At 46.7% G+C, this 26630-nt stretch overlaps 1 protein-coding gene across 1 annotated transcript in view; it reads right to left on the bottom strand.

Annotated features, from left to right (window-relative positions):
* Positions 1-26415, bottom strand: part of CHRNA10 (cholinergic receptor nicotinic alpha 10 subunit) — a 72787-nt gene extending 46372 nt beyond the window's left edge. The window contains exon 1 of the mRNA XM_069203731.1: positions 26283-26415. Coding sequence (XP_069059832.1) covers positions 26283-26390 — 108 coding nt within the window. The 5' untranslated portion in view covers positions 26391-26415. The remainder of the gene's footprint in view (positions 1-26282) is intronic.
* Positions 26416-26630: the final 215 nt, after the last annotated feature.

Genomic DNA, 26630 nt, shown 5'->3' with positions numbered 1-26630 from the left:
TACCCCAAGTATTTTACTTCCGACTGATCAAACTCGCACTTTTCAGGTTTACAGAATAAATGGTGTTGTCGGAGTCTCTCTAAAACTTGGCGAACATGCTTAGAGTGTTCCTCTGGATGCACAGAAAAGATTAAAATGTCGTCGAGATACACCACTACTGTTTGTTGCAAAAGATCAGAAAAGATAGAATCCATGAACCTTTGAAAAATGGAAGGGGCATTGGTGAGTCCGAATGGCATTACTCTATATTCATAGAGACCAAAGGGTGTTCTAAAAGCGGTTTTCCACTCATCACCCTCTTTAATTCTTAGAAGATGGTAGGCTCCTCGAAGATCCAGTTTGGTGAATCTCTTTGCCCCTCTGACTGCTTCTAGGATGTCCTTTATGAGGGGTAGCGGGTACCGATCTTTAATAGTGATCTTGTTTAATCCTCTGAAATCAATACAGGGACGCAAATCTTTAGTTTTCTTAGGCACAAAGAAGAGAGGAGCCCCCGCAGGTGAAGAAGAGGGAGTAATCAACCCGCTTTGTAGGTTCTCATCAAGGTATTCTTTAAGAATCTGCTTCTCCGGTTCTGTGAGAGAGTACATTCGCCTGAAAGGAACCACTGTATCTGGTTCTAAAGGGATGGCGCAATCGTATTCTCTATGGGGTGGCAGTTCAGGTTTTTCTGGCTTCTGGAATACATCGGCATATTCCTGATAATGCCTGGGAACTCCCTGTAGGATGTTAATAGAACATCCCACCTTAGGGGGTGCTGCTAAGAGACTTTTTGGAGACCAATAATCCCCTGCGGGATAGCAGTGGTGTTGGCAAAAGTGAGAGGATAAGGAAATAGTTCTTGTTTCCCAGTTGATGTAAGGGTTGTGCCGTGTGAGCCATGGAATTCCCAGGATCATGACGTGGTGTGGTGATGAAATTAAATCAAACGAAAGATTTTCTTGGTGTTTCCCAAACTGTAGACAGAAGGTAGGGGTGGTATATTGTACGGGTCCTGAGGCCAAGAGTGATCCATCCACTGTGTGTACCTGTTCTGGTACTTCCTTAGGTATTTGTGCTATCTGTCGTTTCTTGGCCCAGGCTTCATCTAAATAGATGCCACTGGCTCCGCAGTCCAATAAGGCCAAGGTTCTTTCTTCCCGGCCATCAGTTAAATGAAGGATAACTGGTAAAAGAAAAAGAGCAGTTCCTTCCTCCCTGGAAGAACAAATGGAAGGTATTTCACGATATCCCATCCTCACCCTTCTCACTGAGGACGGGAGTTGGCGTTTCCCAAGGGTTTGGTTGGACGAATGGGGCAGGTGCGAATGAGGTGACCAGCTGTACCACAATATAGACAAAGCCCTTTTCTTCGTCTATGTTCTCTTTCACTAGCTGATAAAGGTCCTCGAGCCGTGTCAATTTGCATTGGCTATTCCTCGGTATTCCCCTTAGGTTCAGGACGGACTTCCTCGGTACGATGAGAGAAGGTGCGAGACGTCACTGAGTGAGATGGCAAACGACTCTTCTTTTTCTCCATTCTTCGTTCGTTCAACCGATATTCTATCGTCAGAGTCTGATCCATTAATCCTTTAAGGTTCTCTATTCTAGCAGAGTGCACCAATTCGTCCTTAATGTCCTCTCTGAGTCCTCTACGGAACAGTGTCACCAAAGTACGTTCCACCCAGGATGTTTCTGCTGCTAATTGTCTGAAACAGGTGATGTATTGTAATACATCTTGATTCCCTTGTTGGATTTCGCAAAGAGCTTCTTCTGCAGATGCCTCGAGTCCAGGGCGTTCAAACATCTGTTTAAAAGCAGTGATAAAGGTGGAATAATTAGATAGGCAAGGATCATTTCTTGTCACTAAAGGAGTGGCCCAAGCCAATGCTGGCCCCGATAAGGCGCTAATCAAATACCCCACCTTGGTCTTGTCTTGAACGAATTGCGAGGGGCGAAAGGCAAAATAAACCGTTAAGGCATCCAGGAATTCTTTTAATCTGTTAGGATCCCCGGAGAAACGGGGTGTAGTGGCAGCTACTGAGGGTACATCTGTGGTCCTGGATGCAAAGGCTTGTCGATAGACGGCATTTTCAGTACGTAGCTGTTGGAGTTCTTGAGCCTGTTGTTGTATCGTCATAAGCAGGGTCTGGCTCGTAGGTTCCGTATTTGCCACTGGATTATCCATGGTTCCGGACTGCAACTGGATTTGTGGGCGTTGCAATCTGTCACGGTTTTCAATGGGCTTACCGTCGAAGTTGAGAAGAGTTGGGGAACGACCCCGGTTCCGGCAGGTTCTGCTCTGGCCGAGGTAGGGGCGACCCCTTCCGGTAGCCACGGTGCTGTTTGACAATAGCAGGCCACTACAGTCCGTGCCCTCCAGAAGGAGTCCCAGAGGAAAAACCCCAGTAGGGTAAAAAACCTCCAACGGGAACTCCCTGAAACAAAGGGAGGACACCAAGGCGTTAGAGATGAAGATCCGGAGTGCAGGAAGACTGGAAACGAAGACAGGTCAGGAAAATACTGGATTCGCAGGAAGAAACCAGTCAGAGTGTGACTACCACCAAGGAGTGTTGCAACGCAATGAACAAGCAGCTGGATTCCCCTTATATACCTCTAGGCAGGAAGTAGGAAACAGGAAGTAGAAACACCACCATCTTGGATTGGGGAAAAGAGTATAATAGTGAATCAGGTACATGCGTCCAAACAAAGAAAAACAATGCATGCTGGGAAGAGAGGAAGTGGGCAGCATGCTGGGAAAGGAAAAGGCAGGCATAAAAACACCACCTGAACGAACTCGCGGCTTTCCCCGCGGTCTGTACGCAAGCCGCGGCTTCTCCCGAGGCTTGCACACAGACCGCGGCATGAAGGAAAAGCCGCGCTGCGGTGACCCGAGCCCGCGGCTGCGGCTGCCGTAGGAGCCGCGGCAGCCGCGGCGTGACAGGATCTAAATTAGGCCTTTTGTTCCCAAAACCTTTTCAATTTTCTACCTAAATATGGGTATCTGGTCTAGCTAAAGTCCAAAGTTTACACTCTGGGGGTTGGTAATGTCGTTTTTTTTTGGACACTGAAAGAGCAGTATGAATTTTTCAGGGGAAATCAGAAATGTTGTCTTCTGACCAAGGTCACGAGGACAAGAACCCATGTTCTGCACCTTGAGTAGGGGGGTACCTTTGACAGTGATCTTACATTATGAGTAAGAAAAGGCCTAGTTTCCAAACCCTATTATTGGTCTTTCTGCTCAGGCCAATATGACACCCTGGCCTGAATTTTGTGTTATGGCCTTGACAGACATTTGTAGAGTGGCCACCTGGGCTTCCCAACGCACAATATGGGTTAAATGTGGACATCTTTGACTCTGCTCAGTTTGGAATGGCTGCCCTGTATAAATCAAGTTTATTGTATTAATCACACAATTTACAATAAAAATGCATTTCGCGATCATCATAAATCCAATAGAAAAAAATAGTTGAGATGTATTAAGTGTAAGTCATTAATATGAAATAAGAATGTGGTTAAAATTTACTAAACACAGGATGCTAGCCGCATAATTCATCAGCTGCTGCATAATCTGTAGATTTTAACAATTAAATTAATTTAAAAGAAGTTTGTTTGTAGCTCAAACGGTTCAAAAGTTAGTAAAAATGCAGTGACACGTTGCTGTGCAGTGGAAAGCCCATTGCAAAAGGTGACTGGTCACCTTTCTGTTGTTCAATGCTGTATTTGGATATTAAATTGGTACTAATAAGGTGCGACTACTGCCGAAACAGTAATAACAATTGTAAGAATGACAAAATATGAAGTAATACTATTACAAAATGTGCTGCATTATGCCACATACATTTTCTTGCCGCATCATTTACTCAACCCGGCTGCATAATTATTCCAGCGGCCCTGCCGGTAAGCAATCTGAGCATTGACAGATATCATTCACTGAAGCGTCTTCAATGTCTAGAATGTTATCACCCTTCTGCCCCCTCCATATTAAACATCCCCATAAAATTATTCTGCAACACAGAAGACATGTTCTGTTGTTTGTCCTCTCCTACTGCCACATGCATGTTCACATGTATGTGGGCTGTTACTTCATCGCTGTTGGATCTTCGCCCTTTGCGCTGCTTGCGATGTGGTTCTCCTGTAACATATTTATTAAACTAAAGAAAGGCAGAAGATAAACAGGATAAACAACTCAATTCAAGGACATGCGCTATTTTTATGGAACGACTTCCGATGGGAAATACCTTGAACCCATTCCCTGTCACTTCACATGATTGTCAGATATTGAGGCCACCTGCTGAGAAGTAGGGTTTCTTCTGATGCACACATGCCATGCTGGGCCATTACAGAGAAATAAAGGCTGAACACTGTGCATGACACAGGAAAGAGTTAAACACCCTGGTAAATATGAATGGGGAAAGAAAAGATACTTGTGAATTGGTGAGACATTAAAGAAACAAAATACACAAGCCACAGCACAGAGGTACAGAAGCGAGCAGGGAAGGGGGAACAGACTTCTTTTCGAGGGCTCCATCTTTTGGGCTCTTGTGACTCAATCCTCTTTGGCGACCTTACTCCTGGTCTTCGCAAAATTGAGATACTCCCTCGATGGACTGCCCACGTTGGTGAAAAGATAATCTTTTTCATTGAACAAAATGATGGCTGACCACAGATTGAATTGCTGGTCCAGTAAGATTAAAAAAGGGGAGTGAAACTTTTCAAAATTTCTAAAATATTAGGAATAGTGAGAATAAATTATTTTTATTTTTGAGAAGGAGAAGGGGGTAAGTTATAAAAAAAATATTGCAGTAGTCTGTTTTCTATTTCTACCACAACCTGGCTAGGAAGGAGCACGAGACGCAAGTAGGAGACAAAGGGCAGACACACACATAAGAGGCAATGAGGGCTGGGGGCCGGAAGACAAGGGTCGACAAATGTTTTCAAGGAGGAATTAAGAAACAGGAAAAAGTGCTAAAAAAAAAAAAAGCCAGAGAGAGGGCGCAAAAGAGAGGAAGGACGAGGAAGGGCAGGATGGAAGAAGGTTCTCCACCGCTGGGCGCCAGCCAGGAAGAAGGAGAAGGGACTCTGAGGGATGGGCACCTGTGTGCATTCGGGCATTAGGGGCACTGGAAGCAGAAATCAGCTTTTCATACTAAGACACTTTACAAGGCAGAATATAGGACGAAGCCGCATGTGGAAGGGGTTTAGTTTGCAATAATGACGACCATTTGTGGCTGGTAACAGACAAACACAGGCATCAGGAAAATGAACTGTATTCTAGTTGTATGAGACAAATAAGCAGGGCTGGAGGGTGTCAAGTCCAGGCTTAGGGGGTTATTACAACTTTGGAGGAGGTGTTAATCCGTCCCAAAAGTGACGGTAAAGTGACGGATATACCACCAGCCGTATTACTAGTCCATTATATCCTATGGAACTCGTAATAAGGCTGGTGGTATATCCGTAACTTTCAGTGGAAGGTCTACGGCTGAGCTGCTCCTGTTGGACTGAAGTCTTACCTCCCGCTGAAAATCCAGAAATCTGAAGGGTGCCTGGGACTGACTGAATCTCCTGGGGATGGCAGTGGGGTGTCTGATCCAAAAACCCAGAATGTTCTGCTATACAGTGTTAGACCTGTCAGCTCTTGGTGTGGTTTCCCCGGTCTTTTGGCTACTGACTTCCTGTTTTTGATCCTGTGCTGAATTTTGTTTTCGCTAGTTTTAGGACTCTGGGCACTTTACCGCTGTTGACCAGTGCTGAAGTGCAAGCGTTCTCTGTCTAAATTGTATTGGTGATTGGTTTATCCATGATTGGCAAATTTGATTTACTAGTAAGTCCATAGTATAGTGCACTATGTGTGCCCAGGGGCTGTAAATCAAATGCTACTAGTGGGCCTGCAGCACTGATTGTGCCACCCACATGAGTAGCCCTGCAAACATGTATCAGACCTTTCACTGCAGTGTCTGTGTGTGCAGTTTTAAACTATCATTTAGACCTGGTAAGTGCACCCACATGCCAGACCCAAACCTTCCCTTTTGCTACATATAAGGCACTCCTAAGGTAGGCCCAAGGCAGATCCAAGGGCAGGGTGCAGTGTTTTTAAAAGGTAGGACACGTACTGGTGTATTTTACATGTCCTGTTAGTGAAAAACTGCTAAACTTGGTTTTCACTATTGCAAGGACAATCTCTCCCATAGAGTAACATTGGGGTTACCTTGAAATATCTTTTGAGTGTAATTTCTCATTGAGAGTAGATATAGATATGGTGTTTGCGGGGTCTCTGAACTCACAATTTAAAAATATATCTTTTTAGAGAAGTTGGTTTTTAAATTTTAAGTTTGAAAATGCCACTTTTAGAAAGTGGGAATTTTCTTGCTTAACTTTTCTGTGTCATTGCCTGTCTGCTGAATGCACGTCTGGGTCAGGATGACAGCTGGGCTGTTTGTGAATTCACTCTTGACAGCCACACAAAGGGGCTGAGGTGCGCCCTGCATATCCTGATGGGTCTTCCTGAGCTAGAGTGGTGGGAGGAGCTGACACCTGCACCTGAATAGGGCTGTGCCTGTCCTCACACAATGCAGTCTCCTACCGCCTGGACTGTGTCTGGGGCCAGGGCAGGAAAGGCAGGTTCTTGTTGTAGGAGGCTGGCCTGGCTTGTACTGGGTACCAAGGGGTACTTACACTCTGTACCAGGTCCAGTTATCCCTTATTAGTGTAGAAGAAAGCGTTTTCGGGAGGAGGAGGCGGCGGTGACCTGAATTAGGGGCAGGAGCCCTTTAAAAACTTGTTCACGCTCCCGCTTCCGCGGGAAACGCGTTTTCGGGAGGAGGAGGCGGCGGTGACCTGACGCGCGCGGGCAGCGCCCGGGCAAAGCCTGGGCCAAGGGCGGGCCCGTCCTGCGCCTGACAGAGGCTGGGCTGGGCCACCCCCCTAACATCCTACCTTTGGAGGTGTGAGGACTTAGACTTGCAGCTGTGCTGGTCCCGTGGATAGGGGTCCCGTTGACTTGTGCAGGGTAATGGCAGGAGCCTGGCCCCCCCTGCTCACTGGTTCGTGGTACTTGGGGCAGGGACAGTCCCTTCAAGACTCTTTGCGCGTCCGCTGTTGCGGGTCGCGCACACAGAACTTTGTTGACTTTCGCGAGGTAGGAACCTGGCCCTCCTCGCTTATTGACTCCTGGTGTTTGGGGCAGGAACAGCCCCCTCAAGTCTGTCGCGGATCGCGCATAAGTTCGTCCTGTGCCCGTTCGCACCTCCTTTTCTTGCTCTTGGGGGTTCCTTTGTTTTCTTGCCGTCTGCAGTAGGGGCTGTGGAGTGCACAAATTATCCCACGGTCTGGGGTTTTCCAATAGTAGCTAGAGAGGCTTATTCGCATCTCTTCAGTTTGCAGGCAAGAAAGATGGGTCGACGGTGTGTGGGGGGGGGTCGAAGAGAAGCTTGGAGCAAATAAAACCTTAGATGGTTTTTTACAAAAGGCCTTCGGGGCTCTAGAGAAAGAAATAGAGCTGGTGCAGCGCCGTTTAGCTGTTCCATCTTCTCCACCCATGATTGTAGCCCACGACGTCCCTCCCATACAGTCCACCTCGCATACAGGATCTCTACCTATATCGACCACCCTCTCTCTTTCCCCTGTAGGCATCCTCCGGGAGTCTCAGGGTGAAACGCCACATGACCCTCTTCCATCTGCTCCCCTGATTCCTGCAAGAGGATTCCTGATTCCTGATTCCTGGCAAGAGGCAACGTAGGGAGCCTGTCATTATAAACAAACGTACCAGGACCGTGAGCCCCCTTCATCCGACCCAGCTCCCCAATAAGGTCATGGATCAATCCTCCCCACTCCTCTCCACCGACCAACAGTCAAATGAGTCTCTTAGGGTACTCATAAGAGAAGAGATCTCTAAGTTGCTTCCTCCAATTTCGACCCGCCTTCAAATAATAGAGGAGAAATTAGAAGCTTTTATCAAGTCTCAGAAGCCAGTATCCTCCGTCACTATAGATACTTTACCTCATTCATACCATTCTTACCCTACCCAGGAGCAGGTTAGTGTTAACAGACGACCTGCCTCAATAAGTAAGAGCCACTTGTCCTCTATAAATCAAGATACAAACAGTTCAGTTAGAGCTCCAAATACTCCGAGTATTTCTCCGCTGATGGCTCCAGTCCATCCTTTAGGTAGGATACCCTTCCCGCCAAACTCAGTGCCTAGTACTGGTACTTTAAATTCCACTTGTGACCATGTTCCCTCTGGTTCTTTGCAGAGGACCCAGACCATCGGGCCAACTGGAATAAGAGCACTGCAACTTCCCCCGGAATCATGTCCATATGTTCTGGCTATTTCTAATGTGCCTGTACTTAAAACCAAGTCCTTGGAATCTTTTACTGAGCTCAAAAATAGGGTTATCCATTGGCTGCATGCCAACGCGGGGTTTGCATTTTCTATGACATCCTCAATTTTGATGGTGAGAAGGGTTGGGTGGGTGGGTTCTCTGGAAAAGATCGGTACAGGGGATTGTATTGTCATCAATTTCAGTTCCCCTGTTCTTGTACGGCAGCTTGTGTTAAATGCAGATAGACCATATCCTTCAGCAGGCATGGTCTCTCTATGTAGACTACAAGCGTTTTATCCACCCGCACGGCCATCCATGAACAGGCAACCCCTTTTGTTTCATAAAGTTTCCTTTGACACTGAGATACGGTCTAGCCTTGACCTTGGCCCCAGATATCCATCACCGTCGCTCTCGGAGATAGATTGACTATGTGATGGTCCAGGGGGAGAGGACCCCAACATCCTCGTTTCCGAGCACACTAATCATATTGTCCTCGATGTGCCTACTTCAGCAATTTTATTTCCTCTGACGGACCCTGGTAATCGGGGTTCTTTAGAAAACATTCTCCATTCAGTTAATAAGAAGAAGGCTCCTTTTTCCACAACTATTTCCAGGGATCTAGGGCTCCACTGCTTAGATACCCCTCCTGATCTGAATACATTGGGTTTACCACTTTGTGAAGTGCACACCACACAGGAAAACACAGATACAGGTAACTATATGTCAGCAGGGAATAATCCCCCGGCTGTACTGCCCTTACCATGAAACACCCCCCCAAGGAAGTTAGATACACCAAATTTAATGATCTTGCTAAAGTTCTTAGCTAGAATATAGCAGGGCTGGATAGCAAATTACAAAATTCGGAATGGGGCCAATTTATTGACGAACATCTACTATGTCTATTCCAAGAAACCTGGTCGATGGGTCCCAAACACAGATTAGGCTTTAGAAGCTACTGGGTTCCAGCTCGAGGGTCCCCCTCCGGGAGACCCTCGGGAGGGCTACTCATATGGTTAAGTAGTTCTCTTGGATGTAAAGCTGCTGCAATAGACACGGGCTGCCCTGATTTACAGGCCCTATTGTTAATAATCTCCGAGGAGAGATCCATACTAATAATCAACATATACAACAGAAGCAAGGCCAGCCGTGCAGATTGCGATGCTATATTCCTACTGGATAGTTTACTTAAAAATAATTTATCTCATTTTATTCTGATTGGAGGGGACTTCAACGTCACATTTGAGCCCAACCCCCTGGTTCAAGAGATATACCAAGAAGAGGATGCTTACTGGGGGATTCCACAGCTAGTCTCTAATAAAAGGCCGAGACTGAACAAAACAGCTCGTTTAGTGGCTGATATTACGTTAACATATGGCCTTCGAGCCTGCAATGGTCGCTCCTGCTCTGACATAAATCTGCATCCCACTTTCAAACGAGGAGGGTCCAGAAGCCAGATTGATTATATACTCCTCGATATTCGACTATGGGGTCATATGGTTGATATGAGAGTACAAGAGCATGTAGAGAGTGACCACGACCCACTGATTCTGTCGACTAGAGGCCTATTCCCCTTACTTGAGATACCCCACTCTAAGGCTTATGCCCAACAGCTAGCTCTATCAAATAATAGACGCAATTAAAAATGAGAGTCTGTTATCACATCCCCCGAACATCTTTTTTCAATATACAATCTGCTTGCCAATCAAATGCATCCTCCATTATAAAGAAGACGACGAGGGTGATAGGCTTCTAGCAGCCCACAGCAAAATGTTCGATTCCCTAAAACATCTTTTCACAAAAGAGTTCACTAGCAACTCTAAGAAAAAGTGCCGGGCACGGTGGTTTACGAATTCTTGTAGGGAAGCACAGCTCACTTTACTGAAAGCTCTTAAAACTGGCCAAGTTGAATCCATAAGAACAGCTAGAAAAGATTATAAGATCGAATGCACCAAGGCACGCAGAAGCTGGGAAGGGGCCAGATGGGCTGCTACTTTGGAATCTGCTAAATCAAAAGATACTTCCAGGTTTTTGGAAATTAATAGCAGAAAACTGTGGAGACTCCGCCTCTGTACCTGGCACATCAATTCTTCCCACAGCCTGGGTTGAGCACTTTGGCCAATTATATGCAGGTCCATCTGAGGCTTCTTTCAGGCCCCTTGACGTCCCAACATTCCAAGATGTTACCCCGATCACATTCACCTTAGCTGAAACAAGTGCCGCCATAGATTCACTAAACTGGGGAAAGGCTCTAGGTCCTGACAAGATTCCGGGCGACTTATTCAAGTCAAGACCTGACATATGGGCTCCTTATCTAAACCGAATCTGCAATGCAATCGCAGCAGGAGCCCCCATCCCTTACTCCTGGAAAGGGGCTGAGATAGTTCCCATCTTTAAAAAAGGTAGCCCCAATATTCCAGCAAACTATCGCCCGATCAGTCTCCTGGACAATTTTCTAAAAATGTACGCTAAACATCTTTTGTGCCACCTCGACGAATGGATCTTGGAATCTAATGCCTTATCTGATCTTCAAGCAGGGTTTAGACCTGCTGTGAGTACCATTGATCAAGTCTTGAGATTCCTGGCAATTAAATGGAAGAATGTGGATTTGGGGGGGGGGTGGAAATCTGTATGTAGTCTTCATAGACCTGAGAGCTGCGTTTGATCTGATCCCCAGGAACATGCTGTGGTCAACACTTTCTAATATGGGGGTCCCTCCAGGTCTTTTGAACCTCATTACCCGACATCATGACAATACCTATGCTCTAATTAGATGTGGTAAGGAGGGTGAGTTGACAGATCCTGTGGCTATCAACAGAGGTGTCCGGCAGGGGTGTGTTCTGGCTCCTACTCTTTTTTTGCTTTATATTAATAATTGTATCCGTTACCTGGAGAATTGCACAAATGACTCCCCCAAATTGGCTGGGACAAAAATCCCCTGCTTATTGTACGCGGACGATACAATCCTGTTAGCTAAGTCACCCATGGGGATCCAAAGTTTGGTTAACCAATTTTGCGTTTTCGGTAAGGATTTTGGGCTTGACGTTAATGTTAAAAAGACAAAACTTATGATATATAGCACTTCAAGAAAACGTCCACGTCCCAGAATTAAAATGAATTCAGTCCCGCTTGAGAAAGTGGAAGAGTTTGACTATCTGGGAATTAGATTATCGACCACAGGAAAATGGGAGGCAGCCATTGATAAAGGGGCACTTATCTTAAGCCAAAGAGGTGGGGCCCTAGTACGTAGGTCTAGGAAGGCACCAAGTTCCCCTTTGATCACAATTGCCGAGATCTATAACGGCCAAATTCGTGCAGCGGCCCTGTATGGAGCGGAACTCTGGGGATTACACAGAAAATTGGATATTTTACAAACAAAAGAAAACAATTTCCTCAGACAGGTCTCTCGGTTAGGGGCAGGTACCCCAATGATTCCTCTCAGGCTCGACTTAGGTTTAAATAGCATCAAAACCATAGCGGCCCTGAGATCGCTTTCCTATTGGATCCGACTTTGGAAAACTGCCGAACTCGAACCTTACAGGGCGGCGGTGAGGGAACTTATAGCCACTCCCCAGGGCTCAATTAAAATAAAATGGTTGCAGGAGATGAAATCTACCTGGATTAAAATAAGTTTCTCCCATTACTGGGAACACCCGGAATTGAATCCCAATAATGCAAAACAACTCGTTAAAAGAAGATACTGGGAAAAAGTTAATGAAGATCTACTGTGCCAAAACGGGCTGGGCAGGTTAACAACAGAATTCCTCCAATTCAAACACGAACCCTGGCCCGAGACTTTTTTGAACCTCCCTATGCCACCTTATGCTCGTGCCCTCTATCTACAGCTCAGATATGGTTCCCTGCCTATTAATGATTATATGGCCCACTGGTCAACCAGAGGCCCCTCAACTGACAGATGTATATCTTGCCCTCATTATAAAGAAACAACTGAGCATATTTTGTTCTTCTGCCCTCTATATAAGAGCCCTAGAGGAAAGTGGATTATCCTCCTCTGTAAAAACTTATTACTGTTGGATAGAGCCAATGCCATCAGAATATGCAAATATGAAACATCCACATTGGTAGCTTCTTCAGTTTCCAAATTTTTATCGGAGGCTTGGTGTATCCGTCGCAAGCATATTTCCGTGAAGGGCCCTTAGAGCTCTAGGCCATGTTCCTGTTTGTTTACAGAGAGAGATTTTAACAAGATTTTAACATGATTTATATTCTTTTGTCTCTCTTCCTATTTTTTTTAAACATGCCATATACTGTGTCATTATTTTGAAATTACTACTTCGTATGTGTCACTTTTGAGATCGCACAAGCTCATAGAGACGTTTTTCTATGCTAAAAACCTGTAAATTGTTGTATTTTTAGTCTGATTTTAATTTTAGCTGTAAGAATTTTTATCTGAAACATTTTATGTATTAATTGATTATTAGATTTTTACAACATCCTGAAGTATTGTTACTTTGATTTATGATGAGCTATTGCAATTCTAATGGATTTTACATGACTATATAAGATTGTTCTTTTTCTTTTTGTAATTTTAAATGGTCCAAATTCTTTTGGATCGAATGTATTTAAATAAAAAATAGGTGTATCTAGCAGCTTAGGCTGATAGAAGGTAGCTATAGCAGAGCAGCTTAGGCTGAACTAGGAGACATGCAAAGCTCCTACTATACAACTGGTGTCATATGCACCACAATATTATAAGAAAACACAATACACAGATATACTAAAAATAAAAGTACTTTATTTTTATGACAATATGCCAAAAGTATCACAGTGAGTACCCTCAGTATGAGGATGCCAAATATACACAAGATATATGTACACAATACAAAAAATATGCAGTAATAGCAAAAGGAAGTAATGCAAGCAGTGTAAAGTTACAATAGATTGCAATAGGAGCACATAGGTATAGGGGCAACACAAACCATATACTCCAAAAGTGGAATGCAAACCACGAATGGACCCCAAACCTATGTGAGCTTGTAGAGGGTCGCTGGGACTGTAAGAAAACAGTGAGGGTTAGAAAAATAGCCCACCCCAAGACCCTGTAAGGTAGGTGTAAAGTGCACCTACAACCCCCAGAGAGCACAGAAGTCGTGATAGGGGGATTCTGCAAGGAAAACCAACACCAGCAATGCAACAACAGTGGATTTCCGGACCTGAGTACCTTTGAAACAAGGGGACCAAGTCCAAGAGTCGCGACAGTGTCGAGAGTGGGAAGATGCCCAGGAAATGCCAGCTGAGGGTGCAAAGGAGCTGCCACCGGATGGAGGAAGCTTGGTGTTTTGCAAGACCGAAGAGGACTAGGAACTTCCCCTTTGGAGGATGGATGTCCCACGTCGTGAAGAAGCTTGCAGAGGTGTTCCCACGCAGAAAGACCGCAAACAAGCCTTGCTAGCTGCAAGGGTCGCGGTTAGGGTTTTTGGATGCTACTGTGGCCCAGGAGGGACCAGGATGTCGCCACTTGGATGAGGAGACAGCGGGGGCGCCCAGCAAGTCAGGGAGCCCTCACAGAAGCAGGCAGAACCTGCTGAAGTACCGGAACAGGCACTTAGAAGAGGAGTGAACCAGAGTCCACCCGAAATCAGAAAAGGGAGTCCCACGAAGACGGAGGACAACTCAGAAGGTTGTGCACTGCAGGTTAGAGTGTCGGGGACCAAGGCTTGGCTGTGCACAAAGGAAATCCTGGAAGAGTGCACAGGAGCCGGAGCAGCTGTAAATCACGCGGTACCCAGCAATGCAGTGTAGCGTGGGGAGGCAAGGACTTACCTCCACCAAACTTGGACTGAAGAGTCACTGGACTGTGGGAGTCACTTGAACAGAGTTGCTGAGTTCCAGGGACCACGCTCGTCATGCTGAGAGGGGACCCAGAGGACCGGCGATGCAGTCTTTTGTTGCCTGTGGTTGCAGGGGGAAGATTCTGTCAACCCACTGGAGATTTCTTCAGAGCTCCTGGTGCAGAAAGGAGGCAGGCTACCCTCAGAGCATGCACCACCAGGAAACAGTCGAGAAAGCCGGTAGGATGAAGCGATACAAGGTTGCAGTAGTCGTCTTTGCTACTTTGTTGCGGTTTTCCAGGCGTCCTGAGCAGTCAGCGGTCGATCCTTTGGCAGAAGGTGAAGAGGGAGATGCAGAGGAACTCTGGTGAGCTCTTGCATTCGGTATCTGAAGAATTCCCCAAAGCAGAGACCCTAAATAGCCAGAAAAGGAGGTTTGGCTACCTAGGAAGGAGGATAGGCTAGTAAGAAAGGTAAGAGCCTATCAGAAGGAGTCTCTGACGTCACCTGATGGCACTGGCCACTCAGAGCAGTCCAGTGTGCCAGCAACACCTCTGTTTCCAAGATGGCAGAGGTCTGGGGCATACTGGAGGAGCTCTGGGCACCTCCCCTGGGAGGTGCAGGTCAGGGGAGTGGTCACTCCCCTTTCCTTTGTCCAATTTCGCGCCAGAGCAGGGCTGGGGGATCCCTAAACCGGTGTAGACTGGCTTATGCAGAGATGGGCAGCATCTGTGCCCATCAAAGCATTTCCAGAGGCTGGGGGAGGCTACTCCTCCCCAGCCTTCACACCTATTTCCAAAGGGAGAGGGTGTTACACCCTCTCTCAGAGGAAATCCTTTGTTCTGCCTTCCTGGGCCAGGGCTGCCTGGACCCCAGGAGGACAGAAACCTGTCTGAGGAGTTGGCAGCAGCAGCAGCTGCAGTGGAGACCCCGGAAAGGCAGTTTGGCAGTACCCGGGTTCTGTGCTAGAGACCCGGGGGATCATGGAATTGTCTCCCCAATGCCAGAATGGCATTGGGGTGACAATTCCATGATCTTAGACATGTTACATGGCCATGTTCGGAGTTACCATTGTGACGCTATACATAGGTATTGACCTATGGATAGTGCACGCGTGAAATGGTGTCCCCGCACTCACAAAGTCCGAGGAATTTGCCCTGAACAATGTGGGGGCACCTTGGCTAGTGCCAGGGTGCCCACACACTAAGTAACTTCGCACCCAACCTTCACCAGGTGAAGGTTAGACATATAGGTGACTTATAAGTTACTTAAGTGCAGTGGTAAATGGCTGTGAAATAACGTGGACGTTATTTCACTCAGGCTGCACTGGCAGGCCTGTGTAAGATTTGTCAGATCTCCCTATGGGTGGCAAAAGAAATGCTGCAGTCCATAGGGATCTCCTGGAACCCCAATACCCTGGGTACCTCAGTACCATATACTAGGGAATTATAAGGGTGTTCCAGTATGCCAATGTGAATTGGTGAAATTGGTCACTAGCTTGTTAGTGACAATTTGGAAAGCAGAGAGAGCATAACCACTGAGGTTCTGCTTAGCAGAGCCTCAGTGAGACAGTTAGTCATCACACAGGGAACACATACAGGGCACACTTATGAGCACTGGGGCCCTGGCTGGCAGGGTCCCAGTGACACATACACTAAAACAACATATATACAGTGAAATATGGGGGTAACATGCCAGGCAAGATGGTACTTTCCTACACAACCCCCCACCCCCCAAACGAAGGACAATAAGACTAGCCATGACCTGATGAGTCTTCATTGTCTAAGTGGAAATATCTGGAGAGTCCATCTGCATTGGAGTGGGTACTCCCAGGTCTATGTTCTACTGTATAGTCCATCCCCTGTAGAGATATGGACCACCTCAACAATTTAGGGTTTTCACCTTTCATTTGTTTTAGCCAAAGTAGAGGTTTGTGGTCTGTCTGAACAATGAAGTGAGTGCCAAACAGGTATGGCCTCAAATTCTTCAGTGCCCAGACCACAGCAAAGGCCTCCCTCTCTATGGCAGACCAACGCTTTTCTCTAGGGGTCAACCTCCTGCTGATAAAAGCAACAGGTTGATCCTGGCCCTCAGAATTGAGTTGTGATAAGACTGCCCCTACCCCTAATTCAGATGCATCAGTTTGAACAATTAATTTCTTGGAGTAACATGGGCTTTTTAGGACAGGTGCAGTGCACATGGCCTGTTTCAGCTCCTCAAAAGCTTTCTGACAGCTAGCTGTGCACAATACCTTTTTAGGCATTTTCTTTGAAGTGAGGTCATTAAGAGGGGCTGCAATGGAGCCATAGTTCTTTATGAACCTCCTGTAATACCCAGTGAGGCCTAAGAAGGCTCTCACCTGGGTCTGAGTTGTAGGGGGAACCCAATCTATAATAGTTTGGATTTTCCCCTGAAGTGGTGCAATCTGGTCTCCACCGACCAGGTGTCCCAGATAAACCACTTTCCCCTGCCCTATCTGGCACTTTGAAGCTTTGATAGTGAGGCCTGCCTTTTGCAGGGCCTCCAAAACTTTCCACAGGTGGACCAGGTAATCATACAGGTGGAGCTAAAGACAGCCATATCATTTAGATATGCTGCACTAAAAGCCTCCAACCCTTGCAGGACTGTATTCACCAACCTCTGAAAAGTGGCAGGTGCATTTTTCAAACCAAAGGGCATTACTGTGAATTGGTAGTGCCCTCCAATAGTCGAAAATGCAGTTTTTGCTTTTGCATCCTTTGATAACTTGATCTGCCAATACCCTGCAGTCAAATCAAAGGTGCTTAGATACTTGGCAGATGCCAGTGTATCTATGAGCTCATCTGCCCTGGGTATAGGGTGAGCATCAGTTTTAGTTACCTGGTTGAGGCCTCTTTAATCTACACAAAACCTCATTTCTCTTTTCCCATCTTTAGAGTGAGGCTTTGGTACAAGCACCACAGGAGAGGCCCATGGGCTTTCAGAGTGCTCAACCACTCCCAGTTCAAGCATTTTCTGAACTTCTTGTTTTATGCAGTCCCTGACATGGTCAGGCTGCCTATAGATCTTACTTTTGACAGGCATGCTGTCTCCAGTATCTATAGTGTGCTCACACCAAGAAGCGGTGCCTAGCACAGTAGAAAGGAGCTCAGAAAACTGACCCACGAGATTTATGCAGTGGTCTTTCTGCTCAGCAGTAAGACAGTCTGCTAAAACTACACCTTCCACTAGAGCATCTTGTTCTGTGGAAGAGAAGAGATCAGGGAGAGGGTCACTCTGTTCTTCCTGTCCTTCATCTGTTGCCATGAGCAGGTTGAGATCAGCCCTGTCATAGTAGGGTTTTAGGCGATTGACATGGAGCACCCTAAGGGGACTCCTGGCAGTGCCCAAGTCAACCAAGTAGGTGACTTCTCCCTTCTTTTCAACAATGATGTGGGGTCCATTCCATTTGTCTTGGAGTGCTCTTGGGGCCACAGGCTCCAAGACCCACACCTTCTGTCCTGGTCGGTACTAAATCAGAACAGCTTTCTGGTCATGCCATTGCTTTTGGAGCTCTTGGCTGGCCTGAAGGTTTTTACTGGCCTTTTTCATGTACTCAGCCATTCTGGATCTTAGGCAGAGTACATAGTCCACTATGTCTTGCTTAGGAGCTTTTAAAGGTTGTTCCCAACCCTCCTTCACAAGTGTTAGGGGACCTCTTACAGGGTGTCCAAATAGGAGTTCAAAGGGGCTGAAGCCCACTCCTTTCTGGGGTACCTCTCTTTAAGCAAAAAGGAGGCAAGGTAACAGGACATCCCATCTCCTCCTGAGTTTTTCAGGGAGTCCCATTATCATTCCTTTGAGAGTTTTATTAAACCTCTCTACCAGTCCATTTGTTTGTAGATGATAAGGTGTGGTGAATTTGTATGTTACACCTCATTCCTTCCACATGGCCTTCAAGTATGCAGACATAAAGTTGCTACCCCTGTCTGATACCACCTCTTTTGGGAAACCCACCCTGGAAAAGATTCCCAGGAGGGTCTTTGCCACTGCAGGTGCTGTAGTGGTCCTAAGAGGAATAGCTTCAGGAAATCTTGTGGCATGGTCCACTACCACCAGGATAAACCTATTGCCTGAAGCAGTAGGAGGGTCAAGGGGGCCAACTATGTCAACCCCTACCCTTTCAAAGGGAACCCCAACCACAGGCAGTGGAATAAGGGGAGCCTTTGGGGTGCCACCAGTCTTGCCACTGGCTTAACAGGTGACACAGGACTTACAAAAATCTTTTGTGTCCTTTGACATTCTAGGCCAATGAAACAGGGGGACAAGCCTTTCCCATGTTTTAATTTGCCCTTAATGTCCAGCCAAGGGAATGTCGTGGGCTAGAGTTAGGAGGAACTCTCTGTATTGCAGGGGAATGACCAATCTTCTGGCTGCTCCAGGTTTAGGGTCCCTTGCCTCTATATACAATAGGTTGTCCTCCCAGTAAACTCTATGTGAGTCACTGACATCCCCATTTTGCTGTTCGACAGCTTGCTGTCTTAGACCCTCTTGTGTGGGACAGGTCTGCTGTGCCACACTCAGCTCCTCCCTGGCAGGCCCCCCTCCACCCAAAAGCTCAGCAGTGTCTGCTTCCAGCTCCTCTGGTGAAGGTTCTGCACAGGGGGGAAATTCTTCTTCCTCAGAAGTTGAATCATCTGTAGAGGGAGGGATAGTGGGTAGGGATTTACCCTTACTAACCCTAGCTTTAGGGGGCACTTGGTCCATTGTTCCAGGATCCAAGTCACCCTGTCCTTTTTGCTTTTTGGCCTGAGCTCTGGTTAAAGCAAAAATATGCCCAGGAATGCCCAGCATTGCTGCATGAGCCTCCAACTCCACTTCTGCCCAAGCTGATGTCTCTAAATCGTTCCCTAGTAGACAGTCTACAGGTAAATCTGAGGCAACCACAACTTTCTTTGGACCAGTAACCCCCCCCCCCAGTTGAGATTCACAACAGCCATGGGGTGGCTAAGAGTGTTCTTATGAGCATCAGTCACTTGGTACTGGTGACCAAGTAGGTGTTGTTCAGGGTGTACCAGTTTCTCTATTACCATGGTAACACTGGCACCTGTGTCCCTGTAGGCCTGAACCTCAACACCATTTATTAGGAGAAGTTGCTTGTACTTATCCATATTAAGGGGACAAGCAACCAAGGTGGCCAAATCAATGGCACCTTCAGAGACTAACACAGCCTCTGTGGTCTCCCTAACAAGACCAACCCCAACTAAATTACCAAAAGTGAGCCCAGCTACTCCCTTGGATTGGCTATTAGTAGGTTTGCTCCCACCACCACTGCTATTACTAGGGACACTAGGTGTAGCAGTAGGGGTTGTGGTAGTGGGAGGCTTTGTGCTTTTCTTTGGACAACTGGCATCAGTTGTCCAATGGCCTTTTACTTTACATAAATAGCACCATGGTTTCTTTACTTGATTAGAAGAGGATTTGGACCCACCACCCCCACCAGAGTGTTTTTGTGGGCCTGATGAAGACTCATTTTTAGATTTGTCCCCACCCTTGCCTGAAGACTTACCATCCTTCTTCTTGCCATCCTTGTCACCCCCTGTATGAACCTTTCTGTTCACTCTTGTTCTGACCCATTTGTCTGCCTTCTTTCCCAATTCTTGGGGAGAGGTCAGATCTGAGTCCACTAGATATTGGTGTAACAAATCAGACACACAGTTATTCAGAATATGCTCTCTCAAGATTAGATTGTACAGGCTTTCATAGTCAGAAACTTTACTGCCATGTAACCACCCCTCCAAGGCCTTCACTGAATAGTCAACAAAGTCTATCCAGTCTTGTGAGGACTCTTTTCTGGTTTCTCTGAACTTAATCCTGTATTGTTCAGTGGTTAAGCCAAATCCATCCAAGAGTGCATTTTTCAAAACTGTAAAATTATTGGCATCATTTCCTTCACAGTAAGGAGCCTATCCCTACCCTTTCCACTGAAAGATGGCCATAGGATAGCAGCCCACTCCCTTTGAGGGACCCCCTGTACAACACAGGCCCTCTCAAGTGCAGCAAACCACTTGTTAATGTCATCCCCCTCCTTGTAAGGATGAACTATCTTATGCAGATTCCTAGAATCATGCTCTTTCGCAGGATTACTATCTGTAATACTGCTGCTGCCACCATTGGGTCCTAACCCCAACCTCTGTCTTTCTTTTTCTAAGTCTAAAGATTCCCTGTCTAGAGCCAGCTTTTGCTGTTTAAGCTTCAGCCTGGTCTCTTCCACTCTCAATCTATTGAGCTCCCTTTCTAACATTCTGTCATCAGGGTGGGTGGGTTGGGCATGCTTTGACACAGAAGAATGGTGAGAATGAACAGAGGGAGAATTGTCCCTAACAGTTGGCACTCTAACAACCTGACCTGCAGGAATGACATCCCTACTGTGATGAGAGCTCACATTAGTACCAGTTATGCTAGGTGGTCTGCTAAGGGGCAAGTTGGAAAGAATACCATCTAACATTCTTACTGGGGCTACCCCAGAATCAGAGTGTGAACCATCTGCTAACTTCTCAACTGATGTGCCAGCTAAGGCCTTATCATTTTCAATGAGCATGTTAATCAACAATTCTCTAAAGGGATTCTTCCCTACTCCTAAACCTCTATCAATGCAGAGACTCCTCAAACTTTTCCAGCTAAGGTTATCATAAGCAGTGCTGGGCAGATCAAGAGTAGGACCTGTACCAGACATGATAGAAAAAGGTTTAGGGACAGATAAAAGAAATAAAAAATGTCAGGACTTTTTTAAGGACACAGAAAAAACTTTTTTTAACTTTTTAGAAACTTTTTGAAAGTTTAGAGGTACTTTTCAGCACTTAGCAGATAGAGTAAGAGAAGAAAAGCAAAACTTTTTGGTTAGGTGTACATACACTGAACTTGTTTTGTATATTTTTCTCTTATGAAAAGTACAATATGACAAAGTGGTAAGCAGTTACAAGTACTTATCCCACCACTGCACAACCAATGTAGGAGGCTGGCCTGGCTTGTAGTGGGTACCAAGGGGTACTTACACTCTGTACCAGGTCCAGTTATCCCTTATTAGTGTAGAAGAGGTGTTTCTAGCAGCTTAGGCTGATAGAAGGTAGCTGTAGCAGAGCAGCTTAGGCTGAACTAGGAGACATGCAAAGTTCCTACTATACCTCTGGTGTCACATGCACAATATCATAAGAAAACACAATACACAGATATACTAAAAATAAAGGTACTTTATTTTTATGACAATATGCCAAAAGTATCTCAGTGAGTACCCTCAGTATGAGGATGCCAAATATACACAAGATATATGTACACAATACCAAAAATATGCAGTAATAGCAAAAGGAAGTAATGCAAGCACTGTAAAATTACAATATATTGCAATAGGAGCACATAGGTACAGGGGCAACACAAACCATATACTCCAAAAGTGGAATGCGAATAACGTATGGACCCCAAACCTATGTGAGCTCGTAGAGGGTCGCTGGGACTGTAAGAAAACAGTGAGGGTTAGAAAAATAGCCCACCCCGATACCCTGAAAAGTAGGTGTAACGTGCACCTATATTCCCCAGAGAGCACAGAAGTCGTGATAGGGGAATTCTGCAAGAAAGAACAACACCAGCAATGCAACCAAAGTGGATTTCCGGACGAGAGTACCTGTGGAACAAGGGGACCAAGTCCAAGAGTCGCGACAAAGTCGAGATTGGGCAGATGCCCAGGAAATGCCAGCTGAGGGTGCAAAGAAGCTGCCACCGGATGGTAGTAGCTGTGGATTCTGCAAGAACGAAGAGGGCTAGAAACTTCCCCTTTGGAGGATGGATGTCCCACGTCGTGAAGAAGCTTGCAGAGGTGTTCCCACACAGAAAGACCGCAAACAAGCCTTGCTAGCTGCAAGGGTCACGGTTAGGGTTTTTGGATGCTGCTGTGGCCCAGGAGGGACCAGGATGTCGCCACTTGTGTGAGGAGACAGAGGGGGCGTCCAGCAAGACAGGGAGCCCTCTCAGAAGCAGGCAGCACCCGCAGAAGTGCCAGAACAGGCACTACGAAGAGGAGTGAACCAGAGCTCACCCGAAGTCACAAAAGGAGATCCCACGACGCCGGAGGACAACTCAGGAGGTTGTGCACTGCAGGTTAGAGTGTTGGGGACCCAGGCTTGGCTGTGCACAAAGGAAATCCTGGAAGAGTGCACAGGAGCCGGAGCAGCTGCAAATTACGCAGTACCCAGCAACGCAGTCTAGCGTGGGGAGGCAAGGACTTACCTCCACCAAACTGGGACTGAAGAGTCACTGGACTGTGGGAGTCACTTGGACAGGGTTGCTGAGTTCCAGGGACCACGCTCGTCGTGCTGAGAGGGGACCCAGAGGACCGGTGATGCAGTCTTTTGTTGCCTGCGGTTGCAGGGGGAAGATTCCATCGACCCACAGGAGATTTCTTCGGAGCTTGTAGTGCAGACTACCCCCACAGCATGCACCACCAGGAAAACAGTCGAGAAGGCGGCAGGATCAGCGATACAAGGTTGCAGTAGTCGTCTTTGCTACTTTGTTGCGGTTTTGCAGGAGTACTGAGCAGTCAGCGGTCAATTCCGTGGCAGAAGGTGAAGAGAGTGATGCAGAGGAACTCTGATGAGCTCTTGCATTCGTTATCTAAAGAATTCCCCAAAGCAGAGACCCTAAATGGCCAGAAAAGGAGGTTTGGCTACCTAGGAAGGAGGATAGGCTAGCAACACAGGTAAGAGCCTATCAGGAGGAGTCTCTGACGTCACCTGCTGGCACTGGCCACTCAGAGCAGTCCAGTGTGCCAGCAGCACCTCTGTTTCCAAGATGGCAGAGGTCTGGAGCACACTGGAGGAGCTCTGGGCACCTCCCCTGGGAGGTGCTGGTCAGGGGAGTGGTCACTCCCCTTTCCTTTGTCCTGTTTCGCGCCAGAGCAGGGCTAGGGGATCCCTGAACCGGTGTAGACTGGCTTATGCAGAGATGGGCCCATCAAAGAATTTCCAGAGGCTGGGGGAGGCTACTCCTCCCCAACCCTGACACCTTTTTCCAAAGGGAGAGGGTGTAACACCCTCTCTCTGAGGAAGTCCTTTGTTCTGCCTTCCTGGGCCAAGCCTGGCTGGACCCCAGGAGGGCAGAAACCTGTCTGAGGGGTTGGCAGCAGCAGCAGCTGCAGTGAAACCCCGGGAAAGGTAGTTTGGCAGTACCCGGGTCTGTGTTAGAGACCCGGGGGATCATGGAATTGTCTCCCCAATGCCAGGATGGCATTGGGGTGACAATTCCATGATCTTAGACATGTTACATGGCCATGTTCGGAGTTACCATTGTGACGCTATACATAGGTAGTGACCTATGTATAGTGCACGCGTGTAATGGTGTCCCCGCACTCACAAAGTCCGGGGAATTTGCCCTGAACAATGTGGGGGCACCTTGGCTAGTGCCAGGGTGCCCACACACTAAGTAACTTAGCACCCAACCTTTACCAAAACCTCACTCTACTACCGTGACCTCCCACACAACCCTACTAAATTCTCCCACATTTATCTCACCCTGCTACTCTCCCTACTTCCCTTCTCCGTCCCCCTCTGCTCATCCCAAGCCTTTGGGTTGAGTAAATGAAGGATATACTCCCAATTAACACTTCTGGATTTCTTTCCTCCTCCACCCCTCTATTACTCCAGTCAATCTAACTAACAAACTCTCATATCCGCGGCTCAAATGAACTCATAATAATACTAAAACTATACTCATTATTTCCCGATACTAATCCATCACTAATTCTTATTGGGTTCCAGAGTAGCGTGCTACTCACCGAAAAGCGCTTCGACGCCTCGTCAGGGGTAGTAAGTGCTATATAAATACGATTACAATACAATACAATGCAATACCAGGTAAAGGTTAGACATATAGGTGACTTATAAGTTACTTAAGTGCAGTGGTAAATGGCTGTGAAATAACGTGGACATTATTTCACTCAGGCTGCAGTGGCAGGCCTGTGTAAGAATTGTCAGAGCTCCCTATGGGTGGCAAAAGAAATGCTGCAGCCCATAGGAATCTCCTGGAACCCCAATACCCTGGGTACCTCAGTACCATATACTAGGGAATTATAAGGGTGTTCCAGTATGCCAATGTGAATTGGTGAAATTGGTCACTAGCCTGTTAGTGACAATTTAGAAAGAAATGAGAGAGCATAACCACTGAGGTTCTGGTTAGCAGAGCCTCAGTGAGACAGTTAGCCATCACACAGGGAACACATACAGGGCACACTTATGAGCAATGGGGCCCTGCCTGGCAGGGTCCCAGTGACACATAGACTAAAACAACATATATGGGGGTAACATGCGAGGCAAGATGGTACTTTCCTACACTTGTGCACTACAAAGAGGTTTCTTTGCAGTCTGCCTACTTCAAAGGCAGAAATCGATATATGTACTGGACCTCTGACCCCACAAAGTTGGAATCCTTCTGGGCTGAGGACATTCTGCCAGGAAGAAGAGCTGGATGCAGTAGGGGGGACTGGCCACTCTGCCTGTTGCTTTGTTGTGCTCACCAGCTGATTGCTGCTTCTGTCCTGGGAGTGAAAGGACTGGACTTTGCTTTCTACATCTTACTTCCAAATGTTCTCCAAGGGCTTGGACTGAGCTTGGCTCCTGTTAAGAAGTCTCAGGGACATCAAAGACTTCATCTGCCAGCACCTGGGCTCTCTTGCTGAGAGTCCTGACTTGCCAAGTGGTGCTACTTCCAGTCTCTGGGCCCTTCGGAGTGAGTTCAGGTGCAACTAAATAAAAACCAAGAACGTCTCCAGAGCGACTTCGGAACTGGCAATGCTGTGCAGCTCCACGCCGCTGCCTGGACTGGAACCATGGTCCTCGCTGAGTGCAACGACTGCGACCGACGCCGTAGGCCCGGCTCTTCCGCAGGGCCTCCAAAGTCCCTCCACAGTGTGAGTCCCAAGTGCCATGTCACAGACATCCGTGACACCGAATACAACTCCGCCGCTGTACCTGTGTCCCCATGGTGTGATTGCAATACCGCAAAGTCGACGCCTTGCATCTAGACCTGCTGGTTTCATCGACCCCCAGGGTGGTAAGGAACCAGTGCCTTGCCACATCACCTCCCCTGCAACCATAAGGAAATGACACCTCACCTCCCCTGCCTAGTAGGAAGGAACTACCAACCAGGAGAAAGGCCATCCAGCCTGGAAAGGGATGCCGAAAGCCCTGAGGCTGTTGAACTGCTATTTTCTCTACAAGCACTAGGGATCATTTGGTAACTCTCCAGGCGGTTGTTTTGCATGCTGTTGTTTTTGATGGGGAACAGTGTGAATGGGATAGAAAACTTGCACAATCTTAAAACAAGTTGATAAATCATTGAGTTGGCTTGTTCCTGATTCTGATCAAATAATTCCAGTGTAAGTGTTACAATGGAAGAGGATTCATTTGGTGAGCTAAGGGACCCAAGTTTTGGAAATTACCGGGGCCTTTCTCCTTAGGAAATTATTAAAAACAATTTATGTGGATTGTAATTTGCAGTCTCAAAGAGTCTGGCTGCCTCATTAATCTGGTTCAAACTGAATTATTTTTATTCTGGGTCTATTCTTCAATGGCTTGGGATTTTAAGGCTGGGATGATAAACATTGGTCCAGGTAGGCTGGATCAAGGCCAGGTTTTGAACAACACTACTGACTATAATTTACGTTTAGCCTAACTGGGCACAAAGGACTGAATGTTTGAAATTCTTAGATGAGTCTTAAGAGTGTGAATACTTGATTGTCTATATGAAAATTGAATATCCTTATTCACAAAATCAGCATTTCCTTGCAGAAAGACATGTAGGGCCATATGTACGAACACATTTTCCCATTGACACAGAATGGGAAAAACCCTTTGCTACATCTGGCCCTTACTGATGTGGAAAGGTGGACATGTCCATGTGAGTGAATCTAAGAAAGGGAGTGAAAGGGGATGAAAAGGGTGAGATATGGGAGACGCCCTTGTAAACCTACACTAAGTTGTACTTTGTGTGTAGCGGTGAAACCTTTGAAAGTCATTTTCACCCAAATTTACACATAGAAAAAATAAGTCCAAGTGTGCAACTGATGTGCGAATGACAGCCATACTCTACAAATTAAGAAGAGTTAGCAGGTAAGGAAACTTTTGAAGTTAAAGACCGAAGTATCTTTTTTCTGTCCACTAAGGTCCCTCACCCGCCGCTCAACGCTTACCATGTCGATGATCTGGGACAGCGTGATCTGCAACGTGACGTTCATTGACTTGTCCATGTCCTCCACTGGCCGCAGCGCGTTGGAGTAGTTGGCAAACAGGTCTTTCATGAGTTTGTAGGCGTACTTCCCCTGGGCCCCAAGGCAACCTGGAATCAAAAGAGCCAAGATGGAAAATTGACTGAAATTGACTGAAATTTAAATCAGGTTAGTCAACTCCATAAGAGTCAGTCCAACTCAATGTGTTGTCTGACTTTCGTCACTAAGAATGAATCAAACTAAACTTAATACATTTTGTGGTTGATACAAAATAAAGCACATGCCCACCGCTGTGCCTTATATGAAGCAAGA

This window comes from Pleurodeles waltl, chromosome 8 (genome assembly GCF_031143425.1).
Source record: "Pleurodeles waltl isolate 20211129_DDA chromosome 8, aPleWal1.hap1.20221129, whole genome shotgun sequence".
Lineage (NCBI taxonomy): Eukaryota > Metazoa > Chordata > Amphibia > Caudata > Salamandridae > Pleurodeles > Pleurodeles waltl.
The sequence above is the reverse complement of the archived record's forward strand: the minus strand, read 5'-3'. Positions and strand labels throughout refer to the sequence as shown.